Below are 23,487 nucleotides of genomic sequence, written 5' to 3' on the forward strand. Positions count from 1 at the left end.
AAATAGACTTTTTGACACACTAAACACAGCCCCACTTAAAGACACCAATGATACGAGGAAGTATTCACCTTCTTAACATCATTAAAGTCCTCTCTGTTTTCTGTTCTGCTTGTCTGTTTTTTTTCCAGTCTTACGTGACGAATTTAGGCAGAATCCTGTTGACGTTATGGTCGCAGTGGGTGAGCCCGCGGTCCTGGAGTGCCAGCCACCCCGTGGACACCCCGAGCCCACAATCTCCTGGAGGAAAGATGGCTCCAACTTAGATGACAGAGATGAACGCATAACAGTAAAAGCAGCTATTTTGATTTCACACATTTCAACTAATGATAATTTATACTGTTGTTGTTATATCATTATATTCATGGGAAAGTGCAAGTCATTACATTGGAGATGCTAGAACGTTGACGTTATGTGAAGAACAAACTTTGACATGAAAATTGGTGGGGTTCAAAAAGCCTTTCAGTGCGAAATTCTGATGCTTGGTTGCCTTTTTTGTAACGTTAACATATAAATTAAAGCTCTGCAGGAATTTGGAAAAGCAACCCTGTGAAGTTGCAAGATAATTTTCTTGTGGTCACTGAAACCTTTTCTGGTTCTCATTACCAAAATGCTCGTAGGAATTTTGGAGAGATGATTTATTTGGCTCATACAAAACCTTAACCACAGAGCAGCACATCAGAAAAAAACCAAAAGTGTACATTATACTGTACAGGAAGGAACAGCATTGTGTGCTAATGTTAGCTACTGTATTGATGTACAGGGAGTGCAGAATTATTAGGCAAATGAGTATTTTGTCCACATCATCCTCTTCATGCATGTTGTCTTACTCCAAGCTGTATAGGCTCGAAAGCCTACTACCAATTAAGCATATTAGGTGATGTGCATCTCTGTAATGAGAAGGGGTGTGGTCTAATGACATCAACACCCTATATCAGGTGTGCATAATTATTAGGCAACGTCCTTTCCTTTGGCAAAACGGGTCAAAAGAAGGACTTGACAGGCTCAGAAAAGTCAAAAATAGTGTGATATCTTGCAGAGGGATGCAGCAGTCTCAAAATTGCAAAGCTTCTGAAGCGTGATCATCGAACAATCAAGCGTTTCATTCAAAATAGTCAACAGGGTCGCAAGAAGCGTGTGGAAAAACCAAGGCGCAAAATAACTGCCCATGAACTGAGAAAAGTCAAGCGTGCAGCTGCCAAGATGCCACTTGCCACCAGTTTGGCCATATTTCAGAGCTGCAACATCACTGGAGTGCCCAAAAGCACAAGGTGTGCAATACTCAGAGACATGGCCAAGGTAAGAAAGGCTGAAAGACGACCACCACTGAACAAGACACACAAGCTGAAACGTCAAGACTGGGCCAAGAAATATCTCAAGACTGGTTTTTCTAAGGTTTTATGGACTGATGAAATGAGAGTGAGTCTTGATGGGCCAGATGGATGGGCCCGTGGCTGGATTGGTAAAGGGCAGAGAGCTCCAGTCCGACTCAGACGCCAGCAAGGTGGAGGTGGAGTACTGGTTTGGGCTGGTATCATCAAAGATGAGCTTGTGGGGCCTTTTCGGGTTGAGGATGGAGTCAAGCTCAACTCCAAGTCCTACTGCCAGTTTCTGGAAGACACCTTCTTCAAGCAGTGGTACAGGAAGAAGTCTGCATCCTTCAAGAAAAACATGATTTTCATGCAGGACAATGCTCCATCACACGCGTCCAAGTACTCCACAGCGTGGCTGGCAAGAAAGGGTATAAAAGAAGAAAAACTAATGTCATGGCCACCTTGTTCACCTGATCTGAACCCCATTGAGAACCTGTGGTCCATCATGAAATGTGAGATTTACAAGGAGGGAAAACAGTACATCTCTCTGAACAGTGTCTGGGAGGCTGTGGTTGCTGCTGCACGCAATGTTGATGGTGAACAGATCAAAACACTGACAGAATCCATGGATGGCAGGCTTTTGAGTGTCCTTGCAAAGAAAGGTGGCTATATTGGTCGCTGATTTGTTTTTGTTTTGATTTTGAATGTCAGAAATGTATATTTGTGAATGTGGAGATGTTATATTGGTTTCACTGGTAAAAATAAATAATTGAAATGGGTATATATTTGTTTTTTGTTGAGTTGCCTAATAATTATGCACAGTAATAGTCACCTGCACACACAGATATCCCCCTAAAATAGCTAAAACTAAAAACAAACTAAAAACTACTTCCAAAAACATTCAGCTTTGATATTAATGAGTTTTTTGGGTTCATTGAGAACATGGTTGTTGTTCAATAATAAAATTATTCCTCAAAAATACAACTTGCCTAATAATTCTGCACTCCCTGTATGGTCTTAGTCTAATGTATTAGGTCATGTGGCACGCGGCAGACAGCAGTGATTTTCCTTTTCATGCTTTTGTATACACTGAATTTATTTTGCATTTAATGGCTTCCTGCTCCTTTAACTTTGGAACAGAATCTGGTTTCAACAACTCAGATAGCTGTGTGCGTGCATGTGTGTGTGTCTGTGTGAGAGAGCTGATTTGTTTATTTGAGTCTTCTCTTCCATGCTCCCAGGAACACGCAGGAGATTCAAAGCTCATGTTAGTGTGGAGTGACAGGTAGAGCATCTCTGGGGAACTGTGATGGACAGAGCAGCTATCTCTGATTTAAGAAGAGGAAAGGATCAGAGCCAAGGGGGAGGCTCCTCTGAGGGAAATACAAAGGCTGCTTTTCCCTTTGTACTTGCTACGTGCCTGGCTTCGTCCTCCCTGATCATCTTTTCTATATGGAAATGTGTCTTTGCCATGAGTGTTCTCTCAAAGACATTACTTACTGTACAAAGACCAAAGGAGTCTACCACAAGTGATTCATGGCTACTTTAAACCCTTTTGAGTGTTTCCCTTGTGGCCTTTAGCTGTCAGTTATTAATAGTGATATGCAGATCAAGTTGTGAGTTAACAGTTGGATTGAATTTTATGGATTTTAATTAAAAAGCTGAGTGTCTTCATTGCAGGAAAATACGTACACATCACACTAAGGCAGCTAATGTGTTTTCCCTCAGGGTATCTAAGACTATGTAAAAAAGAAATAGAAGACACCGAGGCACAAGAGGAAGAAAAGCTGAGGTTTCAGTGTCCGAGATGGAGGACTGACAAACCACATTTTCATTTCTTTGCAGTGGAATTTTTGCTAAAAATGAGGAGCGGTCAGTCGAGGAAATAAAAAAGCTCTCAGTCTACTCTTTAATCAGCTGCTAAAGTTACAAGTGCAGTAAACAGAAAAAAAAAGTTGCAGAGCATAAGTATAACATTAGCCAGTGGCAATGGTTAGATCATCTTTGCAATCCTCGAGAAAGACTTGCAGCAAGGGGTAACTCGCAAAACCCTTTCTCCAGGATTTAAATAGGTAATCTCAATGAGCCAAAGTCAGTAAACTCTTTGAAATGTAGAAAAGAAATGAGACCAAATAAGAAATCTTTTAACTCACATTGCACTAGTTTGAAAAAGAGCCTGTGGTATATCTGTCTGTGTCCTCCAGTCCCTCTGCAACCCTGAATTGGATAAGCAGTTAAGAAAATGAGTGGATGGATGGGTTATTCATGAATCATTCACAGCAGCTTAAACACCCGCATTGCATTATGTTTTTAGTGAAATACAGAGCGTTTTATTTTAGTGGCTATAATGTAACTCCAAACATCCAACCCTAATCCAGTGAATACTGACAGGAATGGCTGAATCTGCAATACTAGTTCCCAAATTCCCCCACGTGCCCCCTGTGATTACCAGTGGTTGGCAATGTGCATCCCAAGTACACACAACCACAAGTCACCCCGCAATTTATTAAGTCTTCCTCTTAAAACCGCATGATTTACAACAGATTTGAAATGGTATCCACTCTTAGGCCACTCTTGGTCTTTTTATTTTTCAATTTTTTTATTTATTTGGTGGACAGTGTCAGCCGTTTGTGGTGGAAGGTTAGCCTGGAGGAGGCTGACTAATAAATGAAAGGCTGCTGGTTTTATCCCTGCAGCAGCAATTTAATGATGTATTCCATCTGTAAGCTTGAGAGTTGAGAGTTCCTACGGTGCCAGGTGCTGTCTGGCATGTTGCTGAATTACTCAATGGACGCAGCTCTGTAGGCAGCCTTGACCTCTGAACTCTGTTAAGAAATGGCAGCGCTGCAGTGTGTGTCGTGTCCCTAGCTAGAATGCATGAATAGTTTGAGCAGGGAAGAAGCAATCTAAGAGCATAATAACTGGGCTGAGAGTTTAATTGAAGTTGATGCCTGGTTTCACATGTCTGGTTGCAGAGAATGGCTTTGTGTTTGTTTGGAGGTCAGCATGTTTCCCTTCTCCAGTTTCTCATCTACTCACTACTGCTCTGCTGTCACCTCTAACACCAAGCTGCTGCATACTATCAGTAGAGGATCTCACATTCAAAGTAACTCAAAGACATGGTGTGTGGAGGCGTGTGGTGGACAGAAAAGGCTGAAAGCAGTGGGCCACCCCAGTAGCTTACCTGGTAGATCGCGGATTTCTCACTGAGCCTGAGTCCTTTTGTGCAGAGCCTTGGGTTTGAATGTAGGGTGGGCTCTTTGCTGCATGTCATTCCTTCTTTCTCTTTCATGCCTCTGCTGTCTATCTCAACTACATCTACCAAATAAAGAAGAAATGCCAAAAAAAATAAACATGAATGTGTGGGTGTGCCTGTGTGTGTGTGTGTGTGTGTGTGTGTGTGTGTGTGTGTGTGTGTGTGTGTGTGTGTGTGTGTGTGTGTGTGTGTGTGTGTGTGTGTGTGCTTAGAGAAAAGTTTGGGAAAGGCAAAGTAGGCTGAAAGAACATCTAAGGAGCGTCTCTACAAAGAGGCAGTCCCTTTGTTCCCAGGGTTCTCATGTAGTGCTAGATATGAATTATGTAATTTCATAATGGGTGACCTTCTGTGCAGATTGAAAGGCAGTGAAAATTCTATTCCTAAGCAATAGAGAGCCAGATCAATGCGCACAGGCTTACACAACACCATGCACTTATTTTTAAACGAAGGACAGTCAAAGATGTGACCATGCAAAAGACGGCATCATACTGTCAAGTAAACATGTCCAAAATAAAACTTGAGCTGAGGCATATTTTATCACAGAATACACGAATAGCAGCCAGATTAATACACGCTTTATGGATGTGATACTCTGTTAGTAATTCACAAACACGGTACACATACAGATGGCTAGATCCTCCACAAATACAGCTGTGCAAATATTGATTTTTTTTTTCTGTTGTCTTTTAGATTCGGAGTGGCAAACTAATGATCACCAACACTAGGAAGAGTGATGCAGGGAAATACATCTGCGTTGGAACCAACATGGTGGGAGAGAGGGAGAGTGAGATTGCCGAACTCACGGTGCTTGGTAAAATATGCAGCTTTTTGATTGCATTTCACAATGTTGCAGTACTTCACTTAGTCTAAGTACTTCCAGTTCTCAGTGCCTTGCCAGTCCACTGTATAATGCTTTTTTCACTGGGGTATAATAACCCATTAATTATTTTGATTATGCAGCTCTACCACCCAGTCTACCAGCTTTAGCAAATTTCCCCACTGAACATGCACTGAACATCTAACAGTGCTACATCTAATGTTATAACCTTTCAGTATAAGAGCTCCCTATGGTACTGTGCTTCTTCTAGTGCCGCCTCCTGCTTCCAGCCTCTATACTCAATCCCCCACTTATTTTCCCAACACTTTCCATTAGAATAGAGCTCTTATCTGTACCACATCGTTAGATGGCCTTGGTTCAGGTTGCAAATATACAATGTAGTGGCTCAAAGAGCCTGTCAAATAAATGTGGAAAATCCCGCTGAATGCAGAAGCATATTAACATATGCTGTTTTCTGGGCTGTACAAAATAAATGGCTTATGGAGATAAATATATGATTATCTATAGAATTTCTTTATGTTTCACAGTCATGTCAAACCTGATTTTATTGTATTTTTTCATCCCAGCAAATAATAATTTATACTTATTTGGGTGAAAAGTTGAACCACTGAAAAATAACATACTGATTATAAAAGTTTGTTCAAAACTCAAATGTACCTCAAATGATTTGAAAAAGTTATTAATATGGAGGACTTTTTCTGCTTGTTCAGAGGGGTTAAAATCAGATGACTTTGGAAGAAAGTTCATGACAGACAGCATTTCATGGTCTTCTACTACAATAGGCCTTGAGAAGCCATAACATGCATTAGATCCCATTATTCTGCTGTAATGTGAATCGCACTGCACAAGCATTTGATCTTTTCCCCAAAAGTGTTTTGTAGACAGCTACTCATTCTCTGTGACTGCCTTGAACCAGAACATTTCACAGAACTTTTGCTGGTTGTAGTCCTGCTTTCTGTATCTCAAACAAGTTGCTTTGCAATTTTTAACTTTTGCAAAACTTGATGTATTGATGTTCTGTTGGTGTGCATAGTCCTCAGTCCAGCCATGATATGATGCAGAGGAGAATAGAATAACAATCTGACTTCTGACGCTTCAGCTGTTCGAACACGCTGTTTCCCACACAGAGTACTCAGTAATAAACTCTCAACCATATTTATAATAGGTGAACAATTGCAGCAAGTGGATTTACTTGGGTGAGCCTTTGATGAGTAGATTAAATCAGTCTGAGTGCCGACTGATCCCTGCTTCAAAGGATTTGATATGATCCAAGACTTCTTTCCATTTTTGTCAGCTTTTCAATACTCATACCTTCTGAGCCCACAAACACGATGAATTTGATCCTGTAATGATGTTTGTTCCTCTTACTACTGTGCTGCCATATAGAGCGTCCGACCTTTGTGAAGCGGCCCAGCAGTGTAGTGGTGCTGGCAGAGGAGAGTGTGGAGTTCAGCTGTGTTGTCCAAGGAGACCCTGTTCCCACTGTCCGCTGGAGGAGAGATGATTCTGACCTGCCTAAGGGCAGGTAACACACAAAAACCCTCTACATTCAGTAACTGACCATGCAAACATGCTGTTTCCACTTGTTCTTTCATCTCTTGGGCATGTGTGTGTGTGCATGTCTGTCCTGCCAGCAGATTTGAAATCCTAGAGGACCATACCTTGATTGTTCGCCAAGTGACCTCTGCAGACGAAGGCTCTTATACATGTGTGGTGGAGAACATGGTTGGGAAGTCTGAAGCGTCTGCCACGCTCACTGTACATGGTCAGTACAACCCAGCCTTCACACTTAATGCTCTACAATCAAAGCACCTTCTTCTCATGTATATGCAGTCCACATATTTTTTTTTCAAGGCCTCAGGTTTCATTTTAATGGATGAGAAGTGTTTGCCTAAGAGTTGTTCCTAACAGGAGACCTAATCCTGTGTCATAGTGTCACAAATTTACCAAGAAATGACTTTTACACAGCCGGGCGTTCAGCATGACCACGCTTTCATCATTGTGCCTTCTTGTACCGAATAATTGTTTCTAGGGTGTGTTTGTCTTAAGGCCTGAGGGTCATATAACAACAGCTAAGAAGGCATAATAAAAGTTTGTTTGTGCAAACTAAAATGAGCATCAGAAGGAAATGTTCGTGACTACAGGAGCTAAATTAATTTGGTCTAAGCTGTAATGCCACAATGACACCCTTGAGTTCTTAAATCAATGACAGGAAATAGGCAGTGAGATATCTCTCATGGTTGCACATGCAAACCAGTACGCATAAATACACACATACAGAGAAGCAGTTGGTGACATATACTGCAAAGACAGTAGGACTTAATTAAAGACGAGCTGGTTACATGCTGGGGACTGACATGGTTCCAATTACATTGTCTTCCTCCTCCTCCAAAAACCTGAGAAAATGAGCATCGGGGGGGCATAGCTAAATTTGGCAAACAATGGAAAAGACCAGGGATACAGCATTTGATGTTGTATTACTAGATTAAACAGATAGTTATTTTAGTGAATGCATGATTCATATTAAAAAAGAAGAAAAGAAAAAAAAAGCCCAACCTCTGTATGGCTCAAATCATAGTCACAACCCTAACCACAGAATCATTTTTACTGACCTAGAACATTTGGTTGATATTAAACAATTGCCATTATAAACAGTTGTAGTAAGCCAAGGAGCTTAGTCATAATAATTTTGCACAAGTTCCAAGTATGACATTGTTCTGGAATTACTAAATTAAAATGTATTTATTCTGCCTGTATTACCTCTCTCTACTTTTCTCTCTCTCTCTCTACTCTAGAGATGTGGATAGATATGGCTATTTATAGAGAGGGTGCTTAAGCCATGCTTTACCACAGTATCCACAGCAGTGTAGCACTGTAGTTCCAAAAGCAGCTGGTTAGCAAGCAATTCATTGCACTATAAATCCAGCTTTGACATCTTAAGATTTCCAGTGTTTCCCATCTACAAATGCATGTTTGTTAGTGTGGAAATTTTACAGTAGCTCCTACTTTTCCCCTCTATCCAGACACAATGCTTCATCCGCATCTCACCCTTTATGAGTTTTATGTCCTCATTAACCAATTGTACGTCTGTTAAACTATGCCTCTAGGCTGGCTGGCTCTGACTCAAACTGGCAATTACATGTGTTTTTCACACGTCACAGCCAATAAGTCTGCTGCACATAACTGGGGATAGACAGCCTGCTTTACTCTTTAACATCTGTGCTTTTCTTCCATTTCTTTAACGAGACATTGTGGGGGGGTAACCTGTGTCACTTGAGATCCCTTTGAGAACACTAATCATATTTTTTTTTAAAAAAGGTCAATACATCATACATCACACTTCATAAAAATAGAAGAGAAATAATAGTTTTGAAATGCTACTAACCACAATGATGAAGAATAACTGGAAGCATTATTGAATTGGCCTAGTGTGCACAGTGCAGGGTACCGAAGGGGCCAATGAGTTCCTAAGTAAGATCTTTTCATTTAACGTGACCAACAATGAAATCAGTAAAAGAAATTAGACAACTAGCTTTCACACACACACTACAGTCTTTCTGCATGTTAGCGCAAATGTCAGAAACAGTCCAATCAGACATTAAATAGACCTCAACCTACCATGTGTCCATGTGATGTCCGCTGTTGCATTATTTTGCAGTGTGAAAATAGCTTGTATTACAGTCTGGTGAAATCACGGCAAGCAAGGCTGTTCTTCTGTCTACACGCTCTACCCACACAGCACCATCACATAAAGCAGACAGAGCATTTCCTAAAGTAAAGCAGGTCGTCTCTTATGGAGCACCAACAGGGAGAAAGTGTAGCTTTGGACACCTGATGTGAACTACAGAGAAACTAAATGATTGCAAGCTCATGAACAGAAATACACAAACCAGCCACGGAGAGACAGAGCGAGAAAGGGAAAGAGATAGAGAACAACCACAAGGTGAAGCAGAATAATAACAAAGCACCTCTTTGACAGTTTATTTTGGAAGTCTTGCACATGTGATCAGGTGCCTACAGTTTCATAACCCTTCAATGAACTGTAGAAAAAAAATCTTTTAAAACTGTCCCTGCATCATTGCAATTGTGTGTGCATTGTGTGTATTCACCCTGATTATTCATTGCACTGCTTTTTTGTGTGTCTTTTTTCCTTGTAGTCAATACTGGTAAGTTGTCGTCCATCCCTCACCCACCATCAGACAGCAACAAGAACTCATGAGTCCCTGTCACTGTCCTATCTTCACTGTAATTCCATCCACCACTACAGTATGTAATTCATGTTATGTGTGGGTAAATGAATAAAATATGTAAAGCTTTTCTCACACACACACACTAATGTTATAATGCTGAGAATGATAAAAATGTGTAATGCTGACAGGTAATTAGGACCTCTCTTCTTCTGCAGTGCCCCCGGCTTTTGCCATTCGTCCCAGGAACCAGGTGGTGGCAGTGGGCAGGACGGTCACCTTCCAATGTGAGGCTACTGGCAACCCGCAGCCTGCTATTTTCTGGCAGAGGGAGGGCAGTGAGGTGAGACTGACCCTTAGTCTGTCATCACACTACTAAATCACTGCACAGTGTAAATAAAGATAATGAATGGCTAACTGTGATCTTCATCTCCCCTCTAGAGTCTTCTCTTCTCCTACCAGCCACCGCAGCCCTTTAGCCGGCTGTCCGTCTCCCAGATGGGCAGTTTGACCATTACCAATGTTCAACGTAATGATGGCGGCTTTTATAGCTGCCAGGCTCTTAACATCGCTGGCAGCGTTATTACCAAAGCGCTGCTGGAGGTTACAGACTGTGAGTAAAAGGAAGTGGTGATGGAGGGCAGAGGAGGGGACTTTTATGTAGCTCTTTTGCAGCTTCATTCTTTTGTCTTTTGGCTAAGTGGACTACTTTGTGGCAGCAGTCTTGTTTTGTTGAGCAGGTAAATTAAACTACAGTTTTGTTTTGGCTACAGACGGCAGTAATATGGGTGTGGTGGTTTGCCTTGGCTTCAGTCAGGAGAGGGATTTTATGAGATATTGTTCACATGTTGGGCTCAGAATAGTTGGTTTCTGCGGTGACTGTCTATAAAGAGTGTCTGTACTTACAGCGCTGTGCAAAAGTTTTGAGCCAGTCCTCAGTTCTTTATATTTACTTCCAAGGGGTCAGAATTTCTTGTCATTTTTTTAAAGTGGTTTTGAAGAGTACCTCTGCAGTAGTTGTAGTAGCAGTAGTTTTTTTTTTTATGTTGGTTGCTTTTCCACAGTAGTTTTATATTTTCAGATTAACACTTATTTGTTTATTTTTATTTATTTGTTGTTAACTCAAGCAACAGTATCTGTAAGTCAGGTCCTTTCACAAATGGGGGAAAAAATCCAGCAAAGACCTGACAATGGACCTGAAAGATGCATCTAGCTCTTCAGCTGATCTGTCTACTTTTGGATGAAGCCTCACCAGAAATGATCTCAGTGGAATGGTGGCTGTCAACTAGCCGTTCTTAAGGAAAGGAAACAGGGAGAAGAGGCTGAGCTATGACAAATTACATGAGAACCATGCTAAAAATCAGAGGCAACAGATGCAATGATGAATCCAAATTTGAAGGAGGTGCTTGGGAGAAGTACAACAGGAAGTGCTTACAGCCATCTGTAAAACATGGTGGAGGCTCTGTCGTGGTTTAAGTATCTTGTCAAAATGGATGTACTTATGCAGAATATGTACCATCAGATTTTGATCCACCATGCAAAACCATCTGGACAGTGTCTGATTGGCAGCAGCTTCATTTTTCAGCAAGACAATGATACCACACTGCCAATGCAACAAAAGCATACCTGGATAGAAGAACTTGGGATTGTCTTGGCAATAAACAAAACAAAAGGCAGGCAGTATCCAAATAAGAGATTTTTCTCATCCAAAGAAAAAGAGCTCATAGAGCCAAACAGTCATTGTAAGATATATTAAATTGTAAGGTAAAGACTCTACTTAAAGACATTACAAGAAAGCTTGCCTAAGAGAGTTCAGGCTGTGTTAAAGACTAAAGGTACTCATGCCAAATATTTTAGCTCATTAGAATTATGTATGTTTGCAAGTTTCAATAAATTGCTTCATGTGTTTCCGGTTTTCCCAGCAACATATAAAGAAAAGTGTTTTGACTCAAGACTTTTGCACAATACTATATAAATCTTCTCTTAAAGAAACATTTCCTAACCTGCAATTGTGCAGTAAATAGTCTAAATAAAGATGGCTGCACTGATCATCATTAATCATTAGTTTGCCTTAACACAACACAGCACAGACTGGTTTATTGTACTCTAGATCTAGAGTTCAGTATATGAGGTTTTTATAGAAATTGGTCTGAGGGACTCTCATCCAAACTATACATGATGAAATAACTATGCTGATTGCCTTAAAAAGCAATTTGAATGTGCTCGGAGGCCTACAAAAGTAATTGCAGACACAAGTAATTGTGCACCTGTGTGGTGATGAATAACTACTTGTACGTCTGTGTGAGTTCTATGTACGTAAATACATTAAAGAAAATAATTGCTTCAGTTTTGAACAGACTGGTAATGCATCTACACATTGAGTGGATCAGTGCTGCTCTGTCAGTTGTCGTGGACAGTATTCTGCCCATACCGATAATGTGTCCTGCAGCCACCTTAGTATGAAAGTGAGAGTCTATTCAGAAAAAAGGAGGTGGGCTGTTCATGGGTGTTTTTAGGATTTTTTCCAGCAGTCTGCACAGCTCTACACTCTCACTTGCACATTTTTTTCTCTCCACTCTCCCCTCCCCTAAATTCTATCCATCCTACCACACGCCTCTCATCCCCATTTAGAGTAGTGCATTTGTATGGTAATAACTGGTTCACATTACCTCTGGCAGTTTTCAAGGCAGACTTCCATCACCTTTTTCGGAGGTTTTTTTTGTATTTTTTATCTAGAGCCCCTGCTCCCATCCAGGTTTTTTTTTTCAAATGTAAGAGAGCGAGAGAGTCTGTTATCTAAGTTAGACTGTTATTAGTTGGGCTTTGCCGACATGATTGGATCCGGCTCCAGCAGTACCTACAACCCAATGAACGATTAGTTGCTCTCCGCTGGAGGGGAAAAGTTGATTTCTTTTTCCTCCACTGCCTGCGCAGCCACCTAAGCTTATTGTTCTCCCTCTTTACCAATTTACCCCTCAATATCTTCCACATCTTATCTGTCTTTTGTTTTTTTCCCAGGCCTTCATTTTCTCAACTATTCTCAGTTCTTATTTTTATTTTTCTCTCTCTCTTTATAACTTTAACATTTTATTAAAATGAATTCCTAATCTCAAATTCTGTAATATACCACTGGCAATGACATTGTTGTAGAGAAGAAAATGCAGAAAAGGGTTGGAGGGGGAAAATGTCAGCTAAGATCTCACTTGTCCCCCAGCCACTGCCCATATATATATATATATATATATATATATATATATGTGTATATGTATATGTATATATATATGTGTATATGTATATGTATATGTATATATATATGTGTATATGTATATATATATATATTACATATACACATATATATATATACATATACTATATATATATATATATATGTGTATATGTATATGTATATATATATGTGTATATGTATATGTATATATATATGTATATATAAATATATAGGTATATGTATATATATGTGTATATGTATATATATATGTATATATGTATATATATATGTATATATACATATACACATATATATACATATATATATATATATATATATATATATATATATATATATGTATATGTATATATATATATATCTATGTATATATGTGTATATATATATATATACGTATATATGTATATATGTATGTATGTATATATGTGTATGTGTATATATGTATATGTATACCACACCACATGCTGTTTTGACACTGACTTCACTGTGTATTTCCAATGAGACATATCTTATAATTAATACATGTCATTTTGTGGTTTAGTCATTCACTTTTCCATTTTTCTTTCCTAGCTGGGTCAGACCACCCTCCTCCTGTCATTAGACAGGGTCCGGTCAATCAGACTGTTTCTGTAGACAGCACAGTAACCCTGGGTTGCCAAAGTGTTGGCACTCCAACGCCTGCCGTTCACTGGAAGAAAGATGGTGTGGTGGTGTCTCCTGTGGACTCCCGTATGTCGCTAACAGAAACAGGATTGCTGAAGATTCACTATGCTAAGGTAGTAGATAGTAATACAGCACTTACTAAGAACTCACACTGAGCCAAGGCCACCTGTCAATGTCTGCCTCCTCTGTATCTTCCATCCTTAGCTGGGAGATACAGGTTTCTACACCTGCGTTGCTTCTAATTCCAATGGAGAGGCTTCCCGAACAGCGTACTTGCAAGTTGAAGGTAGGCTATTCAGATATACAGAAAGTCCTGCTAGGTTAACTTTTGCATGATTTTGTTGCTGTCTCACTGGCAGAGTTTGGAGTTGTTGTCCAGTCTGGTCATCCCTCAGACCCTAGCCTGATTCCCAGTGCTCCATCTAAACCTGAGGTGACTGACATCAGCCGTACCTCTGTCACTCTATCATGGAAATCTGGCCCCAGTGGCGCTGCACCACCCACCTCTTACCTGATTGAGGCATTCAGGTTAGAGACTTGCAGGGTCAAACGTGTTTTAACGAAGTCATTCTGTTTAACATGGATCAAGCTTGACAAAATATTCCCTGTGTTTGTGTGCTGTCATTTTTGGCCACTCTCTGCAGTTACACATTAGGCAGCAGATGGGTGACCCTGGCAGAGCATGTGAAGGCGCAGACCTTTGTCCTGAGAAACCTGAAGCCCGGAACTGTATACCTCTTTATGGTCAGAGCAGTGAATTCCTATGGCCTGAGTGACCCCAGTCCAATCTCTGACTCCATCAGAACACAGGGTCAGTCTGGATTTTCCATTAGTTTTTAAGCTTTTAAATGCCAGCTTAGCCACAAACACACTGAAATTTTATGCTTCTGTCCTTCCTTTGGTACACACAGACAGCACTGCCACTATGCAGGGAGTGGATCATCGTCACATCCAGAGAGAACTGGCAGATGTTGTTATCCACCTGCGCACGCCAACTGTCCTTTCGTCTTCCGCTGTCAGAGTGCAGTGGACGGTAAGCGAAGCGACTGGCTTGAAGTTAATGTAACTACAGCAAAAAATAATTGTCTTGTTTGTTTGTTTTTAAACATGTGGACAGATTTAACAAATGATATGAAAACCAAGGGGTCAGGATGTTAAAATAAAGATTATTGGTGCTGGCAAACCTTTTAATTTAGGGATTCTTGACTGAGAATCTAGACTGTCCAGTTTCCCAGCATTTATTAGCAGAGAATAAAGCACAGCACGGGGATGCAAATTTATTGGTCTGCTACATTGCCAATTTGTTCCAAGCACATAAGAATGTCTGATGCATTTTTCTGTGTGGATGCCTCCACAAAAACTTTAAAAGTATCCCATTTTGTAATACTGTGGTTCAAATGGAAAGTGCTGAGTCCTATGCTGGCTTAATTTTAACCAGAACCTTACTGAATGGAAACCATAAATGACTTCATGTTGAGATTTATAGTGAGAATCCACAGATGATAAAATGATAAAATGCATCACCCTAAAGGAACATTGAATTAACTGAGTTTTAACAGATCTGTTAAAACTGGTAGATGTTTAACTCACATACAAATATTATTGTGAGCCTTTGAATTGAATTTGTTTAGTTTCCGGTGTTCAAAAAGAGTCTCATTGTCATGTGGTCTGATATCTTAACGTGTTTTTATCTCTGTTAGGTCGAACAGCAGTCCCCGTACATCCAGGGTTACAAGGTTCTCTACAGGGCGTCTGCTGAGCATGGCCAACCAGACGGGCAGTGGATTGTCCAGGAGTTACGTGCCCCACTTGAGGACGGGGTGGTGATCAGTCAGCTGAAGAAGGGATCCATCTACGAGTTCAAAGTGCGTCCCTTCTTTGACGAGTTCCAGGGAACTGACAGTGAGGTGAAGGTGGTCAGGACACTGGAAGAAGGTGAAGTTTTGTCTTAGACTATCTATAAATACCAAAGAGATAGCGATTTTAAATATCATTGTACATGATCATCATACAATATCAGCGACTCTGTTAATGTCTCCGTTATTAACTGTGTGCTTCTTTGTCTTAGCCCCAAGTAGAGCACCCCAGGGAGTGACAGTAACAAAGACTGAGGCCAATGGCACTGCCATTCTCGTTTCCTGGAAACCTCCTCCAAATGCAGAAGAGGCTGGACTCATTCAGGAATACAAGGTTATTAAAAAAAAAGACAGCTATCACTCTCTCACTCCTGTACTTGTCCTTCTGAGTCTGTGTATTGCAACTAAAATGCAAATTGTATCTCTGTAAGACTGAAGGTGCTCAGTGTGTCCCTCGGGCAATCACTGCCCTCTCATCTTCATCTCACCTTCTTCTCGACAGATCTGGTGCCTGGGTAATGAGAGTCGCTACCATATAAACCAGTCAGTGGATGGCTCCACCTTCTCTGTGCTCATTTCCAGTCTGGCACCAGGGATTCGCTACAGTGTGGTGGTTGCAGCTAGCAATGGTGCTGGACCTGGAGTACAGAGTGACGTTGCTTTCTTTCAGTTAGGTAAATGTTCTGCCAAAATGCAGTGTTAAAATTAGAAAGCCACAGGTCTGAGCACAGCATCAGAATGTTTTAGAGAAAACCTCCAAATGCAGTTGATCAGAGCCTCCTTTGTGTGTTCAGTGAAAAATCTGAATGGAGCATAATGCTGTTCTTAATCTATTCATGGTTAGATTCACATTTTTTATGTTTAAGCAATGCCTTTCTCTCTTTGGGCCCTTTAACTTTTTTTTTTTTAACATACTAAAGGGTTCAGTTATACTTTCTGCATTTTCTGTACATATGCATGTGTGGCAATATATGTTTGAACCTTCTCCTTTTGTTTTTACTGCTCAGACTCTGCAGGCCAGATGATGGATATCAGCGAGGAAAGAGACACATTGTCCCAGATCTCAGATGTGGTGAAGCAGCCCGCATTTATCGCTGGCATTGGCGCCACCTGCTGGTTGGTTCTCATGATTTTCAGCGTGTGGCTGTACCGTCACCGCAAGAAAAGAAGCGGCCTCAGCAGCACATACACTGGCATCCGCAAGGGTGTGTGCCTTTTCCCTATGTCCTTACTGTACAGTAGTAGATGTAAATATCAATTTCACATCTATATGGGCCAAATGTGCCTACATTTGAAGACTTTTAGGACTGTAGAAGGGATCAAGCCATGACATGTTACCACCACACTGATCATCAATTGTCCTTTCAGTGATATTAAGGAATATTTTCTGTGGCTGATAAGCAGATCACATCAAACGGTCGGACACAAAGACTTCAGAAACAAATTTGCATTTGCAGACATTCAAAGGCTGACCTTTAATTGCTTATTTGTAGAGTGCCATTTCCTCAACATAGCACAGTTCTTGGAGCCACTGGCCTGTCAAACTGCCATTACCATGTGTGCTACAATATTGCTGATATTTCTTCCCTGTCTCCTGGGTCGCCTGTCACCCTTATTAACCTTCTTCTGGGCACTTGTGTCAGAGGCAGCACTAACACAGGTGGCATGTGGTTATTAAAATACTTGTACACCTTAAACTTTTACATGAGGAGATGCCCATCACACAGCAGAGGTTGCATACAAAGGTCTGCAATGTTATAATGTACTATGGTAGTATCTAATAATTTAGATACTAAAGTAACTAAGTTACAAAAGAGTAAAACTGATTTCTCTTGTCGTTTGTTCCTTCAGTTCCCTCATTCACCTTTACACCTACAGGTATGTACTATGTGCTTTAGCTGCTAATACATGTTAGATTTTATGTGGCAAATGATTGGATATGTTTATTCATATAACATTTGTTTCATAGAACAATGGAGAGAAACATATGTTGTATGGACACATTGCAACAATGTACTTGTCCCATTGGACCAAGTGCATTGGCTTAGGTTAAGTTCATTTGTTTATAATTTTTAAAATATGGAATCTGTCATACAAGATTAATATCTTTTATATGACATTTTACTACTGGAGAAACTGCGAACAAGTGTTACTAAATCCATTGTGAAGTTGTGCTGTGCTGAGATGTGTAAAGGAACAGACAATTATTTGTGGTGTCTTCATGCAAATTAAACTAGACAGTTTAACAGACGCAGAAACCAGACACAAACTATACACCCCATGGATAGAAGCATGTAGACTTTTTGCTTTAATTTTTCTTTTTCTTTTTTTGCTTAGACTTCTTTCATGTTTTTTTCTGCCTTTAGCGCTTCATCTTTTTGACAGCTCATCAAGGCTGAATGTTTTCCTCTTTCTCTTTGCAGTTGCATATCAAAGAGGAGAATCAGTATGCAGTGCTGGCAGGTGAGGTATTTTTGTCCCTTTGTGTTGAATAAAAAAATAATAAACGAAATGCACTTGCACAGTGGAACCACTAGGGGGAGGTGTCTTCTTGCTTTAAATGTACCGTAAGGCACCCAGTCCATGCTCACTCATTACTCATTTATGAAGGTGACAGGTTGTGATTGACACCTCTGTGATCCTCCTTGTTGCAGACCTGGCCTTCTCAGCATGGGTGAACCCCTAAACCAGCTGTGGCTACCAGACAGTTGGCCAAATGCATGTGCCAATCATAAGGACTGTAGCATCAACTGCTGCAATAATGGCAATGGCACTAGTGACAGTAACATGACAACATACAGCCGACCAGGTGAGTGCAGTCTCACAAACTCAGACTTAATTTAGCTCTGTTACAAGCTTAGATACATATTGCTCAAGTAATAGAAATCATACACCTTGTAGCTGTGCTAAAATTTGTGTTCTTGCATGCTCATGTGCTGCTTTGTTTCACGTACTCAGCCGACTGCATAGCCAACTATGGAAACCACCCAGAAAACAAACAGGAGGGACAGCTTGGGTCTGAGACAGCCATATACACTGATGTGAATCTCTCCAACAAACTCAATGAGATTAAAACATTCAACAACTCCAACTTGTGCTATGCAAGTCCAGGAGGGGATTCAGCAGCCACATATGAGCCTATTCCATATGCCACCACACAGCTCATTCAGGCCAGCATTAAGAATAAGGCAGCCTCTGGCGGCTCAATAGCAGAGCCTCTGGATATACCCTGCTGGAAACAGCCCCCCAATTTGCCTCCAATACCAAAGGAGATGGCAGCACAGATGCAATACAACTTGACTGAACAAAAAAGTAATGGTAGGGAAGACCACCTTGATATGTTTTACACTATTTTTATAAAAAAAAAGAAAAAAAGAAATACAGGTATATTTTTTTCCTTCTGCTTTGTCTTCAGATCATTTGCAAGGAGGAGAAGGAATGATTCATCCTAAAGCTATCCCCTACAACCAGACCCGAGATCACAGCACAGGTGGCTCACACCACAGTTCAGACAGAGGCAGCAACAGCACCTCAGGTGAAGCCAACATCTAGTCTGTACTGTTTAATATTAATGAGGCAAACCGCAGGACTTTGTTTATCTTGATGTTTATTTTTCATTTCTCAGGGAGTCAAAATCAAAAGAAGGGAATACGGGTCCCAAAGATCCCAAAACATAATGCAGTAAGCTGGGGAGAAGCCCTATCTCCTCCTCATGCTAATGCCTGGGACTGTGATGAATATAGCCTTCCCATGGAAAGAAGGTAGGAGGAAAAGATACTTGTATTTCTACACAGCACATGCTGATAGACAGATTAGCATATCCCCTTCAGTTGCCAAAAGCAATATGGAAGCAATTAGAAGTTTACATAGGCTCATCATGGGCATGAATGCGATGGTAATTTTGGGATTCTAACAACATCTTTCTTTTAACTGTTCTTTTTCCAAGGTGGAAGGGTTGTACATCGTACATCTTTAACGATTAAAGAAAACAAGAATTAGCTTTACAAATTTTAATTCATTTTGGGTTTTTCTGTAATCCACAAAAGGATAATAGTATATTTACAGGGTCAGATATATACATACATCCAAATTAATATTTGGTTAAATGTCCCTTAGCAATTTGCCCTCAGCCAGATGCTTTTGATAGCCACCAACAAGCTTTTTGCATCATTCTAGGTGGATATTTGACCACTCATTTTGACCATTCTCTTTCAAAGAATTGGTAGAGTTCATTTAAATTGATAGGTTTCCTGATCAGGCCCAGCTTTTAAGCATAGTCGAGGTTGGGGTGTTGGGAAAACCATTCCAGAAGCTTAATTATAACCTACTTTATCCACTCCAAAACCAGTTTTAAAGTGTATTTGGGATCATTGTCGTGTTGGAACACCCAACTTTGCCCAAGTTCAAGTCATCTATCTGTTGAGTTGAGGTAAAGCTGAAAAATATAGAGGTAGTCCTCTTTCGTCACTATTCCATTCACTTTGTGCAATGTACCACTGCCACTGGGTTCAAAACAGCCCTTGAGCATGACGTCACCAACACCATGCTGTGCAGTTAGTACAGTGGTCTTAGATTTGAAAGCCTCACCTTTATTTCTCCAAACATAACTCTTGTCATTGTGGCCAAATAACTCAATCTATGTCTCATCTGACTATAAAATATTTCTCCACAAGGTATATGGCTTTTCCAAGTGCACAACTATTAAGTTCAGCCAAGCTTAAATGTGCTGATTTTGGAGTAGGTGGTTTTTTCTCAGACCATCTAAAAGTTGTGGACAGTGATGCTGGTGTTGCAGTAGCTTTCTGTTCATAGCAAGCTTGAGCCTTGGTGGTTCCTGTATTCTTCTTAACATCCTAACTTATTTACTCACATCTAAGTGTGACAGTTTGAACCTTCTTCCAGACCTTTGGCAAAGTGGTGACACATTGAATAACTAGTACTTACATACAATTGTTTAAACTGATAATCTGGAAATCTGCAGTTTATTAGAAATGGTTCCAAGGTACCTGTCCAACTTGAACTCAACAGTTCTCTCCTTCTTAGATCTTCACTAAGGTCCTTTGACTTTCCTATTGTTCCGAATATTGGTCAATCCAAAATAGTGCTGTCAGACAAATTGTTTATAATACGGCAAAGAGAAACTACGGGTTGAAGTCAATCATGATCACTAACAAAAAGTTAGTAGGCCTGGGCTAGTTAAAAGACATTCTAAAATCTTTAGCACAGTTTAATAAATGCGTAAATGTATACGTTTCAAAATTGTGTCCCTTGTGGATAAGGCCCAGTGTGGATTAGATTAGAAAAAATCCAAAATAAATTAAAATTTGTGCAGAAAAATCTTTTTTTTTTTTTTTAAACTGTAAAAAAATGTATGTTATACACATAGGCATAGAGCACCTTAAAGAAATAATTAAAAAGCCCCAGATTACCATGACATTCATAGCTATGATGAGTGGATATAAACGTCTGACCACAGCCTTACATAAAGTAGTGCATTTCAAGCTGCTAGAAAACATGCACTTCTTTGTGCAAAAATATTATTACTTTTAGTTATTCTTCACTGACCCCCCACCCCCTGGCGCAGGACAAAACACGGTCTCATTATAACAGCCAAACCAATTACAATATTCACATTTATGGCATTGTCTGACAATTAGTTTACTATTAGAGCAGGATTATATAACTGGAATTACATTATGACATGTTTAATGAAAAAAAAGTTGCCATGCATTTTGCAAACCACTGGTTTGCCCAAGGACCTTAAGGCACCAGTTGCTGTTGTGGATAATTTGATCTGTCACAATTGGGCAATTAAATTGTGCTTTTAGTTCACTTCTGTATGTTCTGTATTTTTCTTTGATGGAAAGTGTTGATGATGCACTGAGGGCTTTGCATTAATATCTAATGAATTGTGACTAATATGCCAGGACTTTGGCAAATGGTTGGACTTCTTTAGCCATTTGATTATGTCAGCTATTCTTTTTTTATCAGTTTTAATCCAGAAGAGAGAACTGAAGGCTGTCCAACTCCACCAGTTAGAGGGCCAGTCTCATCCTCTACTGAAGTATCTTATAATCACCCACCTATCACACCATCACAGGGAGACCTGACTAATGGCCTACACAATCCAGCAGAACATCTCAGGTAACCCACGACCAAATTCAACGTACATACATTTATTAAAATAAAACTATTGTCATGACAGAATTTGACAGATTTTTAAATTCGTTTTACAGTCAACACGTCACAAGCAACCCTCGCCCTCTTTCCCCAACACATACCTACAGCTCAATACCGCTCTGCGTGGGTACTGATGGACAGGAAGAGAATGATGAAGATTTGGAGGAGGAAACAGATACAGAGCTCACTGAAAGTCATTACAGCCAAGACCACAACCACGAGAAGCACAAACACCAGCTGCACCACCAGTCCCCACACAAGCAGCTGCTGCATGGACTGGACCAGACCCCGGCCTCCAGCACTGGAGATCTGGACAGATCAGTCACAGGGTCTATGGTTAACAGCTGGGGCTCAGCATCTGAGGACAACATCTCATCAGGCAGGTCCAGTGTGGTCAGCACTTCAGAAGGATCCTTCTTTACAGATGGAGATTTCAACCAGGCAGTAGCCTCATCGCGGGATATTGTTGGCCTGCGCATGTGCAGATACCCAGAGGAGTCAGGTGAGGAAGCATATGGGGAGTTAATACAGTTCAGTCCATAAGTATTTGGATTAAGACACACATACTAGCCATACTAACTATCAAAATCCTCAAAGCACAAGCTGAGGAGGAGTGGCAGCAATCTCTGGCTTATTTAAATGAAAAATAATCTGGTATTTACGTGTGTGTGTCTCAACGTGCAATTCATGCAGTATTTCACTAACTTTTATATGTAGCCCATTATTTTTAAAGGCTCAAAATTAGACAAACTAACATAATTCTATATGAAAGGGTTTATTTTAAGTATTTTGATCTTTTTGGTTTCACTAGCAAAAAAGAAGTCCCAAAAAAATCCAAGCACCACCCTAACCTGGATGACTGACAACCTCAGACCTCATTAAAGAACATTTGAAATAGCCAAACTGTTCAACTTTTGCAGAAAATGTAGAGCTGTATTACTCACAGAAAGAAGCTGGTGGAGGTGTTTTGGCATAACTATTATTATTATCATAGAGACAAAAACAAAAGTCAAATTCTCTTCCAATTATAATAATAATGGATTGCATTTATAGAGCGCTTTTCGGGGCCCTCAAAGCGCTTTTACAATTACAATAATAACTGTAAGTTTACCATATGTTATATGTTAATCTGTGCTATCTATGTCCATGGGATGATTTAGGGCGGCGACAGCAGCGACCCAGCAGTCCCATGTCCACAGATAGCAACATGAGTCCTGCAATAACACATAAAAGGCCCAGGCGACATAAACAGAACCAATCTGCTCCACAGGGTTACCAACCCAAAGACGTCTTCAGTGATGGTAAAGAAAGACCCACGGATAAGTTTTGCTGTTGCATACTGTGTCTCTTAATGATTGCAATATTTAAAATTCTGTGCACTGCTCTTTCCACAGACACTTGTATGCCTCTGGATTTCACCAGCCAGATGTCCCATGGTGACTATAAAGTGAGGGGGGCCACGCTGCCTCGGATGGGCCCTGGGGAGGCCCGGGGTAGACGAGGCAGCACTGGGACTCACAGGGTCAAAGAGGCTACAGTTGAGGAAAGAGAGAGCCAGGAGAATCACAAGATTCCATTAGCAGGAAAAGGGAGCAGCAAAAACCGACAGCACTCTGGTACTATATGGATAATGTTGCTCATTTTGAAACTTAAATTTACACCCAAATTATAATGGAGATTTTTTGCATTTTATTATTTTATGTGATCTTTTTTGTCTCTTATCATTTTAGGCCATTGGATGTGTGATTAATTAATTAATTGACTGACTCTTTAATTGATTGATTTTCTCTTTTTCAAGAATTTGGGGACATTCTTCTGTACAGTCGTCCCTCTTTCCCATCAGGACAAACTCAGACAGTGCCAAATGAGTCTAATTCATCCAAATTTGCATCATCTGGAGACTCAAGGACTAAACAGGGTGGACAGGTGGCACCTTTGGGACAGGTGGAAGAG

The 23,487-nt window shown here is 40.4% G+C and overlaps 1 protein-coding gene across 5 annotated transcripts in view; it reads left to right on the plus strand.

Moving 5' to 3' along the window:
* Positions 1 to 23,487, plus strand: part of LOC120723293 (roundabout homolog 1-like) — a 94,863-nt gene that overhangs the window by 69,222 nt on the left and 2,154 nt on the right. For 2 of the 5 annotated variants that reach the window (XM_040014661.1, XM_040014666.1), the window contains 27 exons: positions 129 to 286; positions 5,257 to 5,377; positions 6,791 to 6,929; positions 7,039 to 7,169; positions 9,562 to 9,570; positions 9,810 to 9,934; positions 10,033 to 10,204; positions 13,406 to 13,611; positions 13,703 to 13,784; positions 13,858 to 14,026; positions 14,143 to 14,309; positions 14,410 to 14,531; positions 15,199 to 15,433; positions 15,567 to 15,688; positions 15,857 to 16,028; positions 16,362 to 16,559; positions 17,206 to 17,232; positions 17,778 to 17,817; positions 18,009 to 18,163; positions 18,313 to 18,672; positions 18,770 to 18,889; positions 18,980 to 19,115; positions 21,346 to 21,498; positions 21,591 to 22,036; positions 22,695 to 22,835; positions 22,929 to 23,150; positions 23,333 to 23,487. In XM_040014661.1, the coding sequence (XP_039870595.1) occupies positions 129 to 286; positions 5,257 to 5,377; positions 6,791 to 6,929; positions 7,039 to 7,169; positions 9,562 to 9,570; positions 9,810 to 9,934; positions 10,033 to 10,204; positions 13,406 to 13,611; positions 13,703 to 13,784; positions 13,858 to 14,026; positions 14,143 to 14,309; positions 14,410 to 14,531; positions 15,199 to 15,433; positions 15,567 to 15,688; positions 15,857 to 16,028; positions 16,362 to 16,559; positions 17,206 to 17,232; positions 17,778 to 17,817; positions 18,009 to 18,163; positions 18,313 to 18,672; positions 18,770 to 18,889; positions 18,980 to 19,115; positions 21,346 to 21,498; positions 21,591 to 22,036; positions 22,695 to 22,835; positions 22,929 to 23,150; positions 23,333 to 23,487 (4,283 nt within the window). The remainder of the gene's footprint in view (positions 1 to 128; positions 287 to 5,256; positions 5,378 to 6,790; positions 6,930 to 7,038; positions 7,170 to 9,561; positions 9,571 to 9,809; positions 9,935 to 10,032; positions 10,205 to 13,405; positions 13,612 to 13,702; positions 13,785 to 13,857; positions 14,027 to 14,142; positions 14,310 to 14,409; positions 14,532 to 15,198; positions 15,434 to 15,566; positions 15,689 to 15,856; positions 16,029 to 16,361; positions 16,560 to 17,205; positions 17,233 to 17,777; positions 17,818 to 18,008; positions 18,164 to 18,312; positions 18,673 to 18,769; positions 18,890 to 18,979; positions 19,116 to 21,345; positions 21,499 to 21,590; positions 22,037 to 22,694; positions 22,836 to 22,928; positions 23,151 to 23,332) is intronic. The other 3 variants (XM_040014662.1, XM_040014663.1, XM_040014665.1) reach the window with 3 other exon arrangements.

The sequence above is a fragment of the Simochromis diagramma genome, unplaced genomic scaffold, assembly GCF_900408965.1.
Source record: "Simochromis diagramma unplaced genomic scaffold, fSimDia1.1 OVJJ01000676.1, whole genome shotgun sequence".
In the NCBI taxonomy this organism is placed as follows: Eukaryota; Metazoa; Chordata; class Actinopteri; order Cichliformes; family Cichlidae; genus Simochromis; species Simochromis diagramma.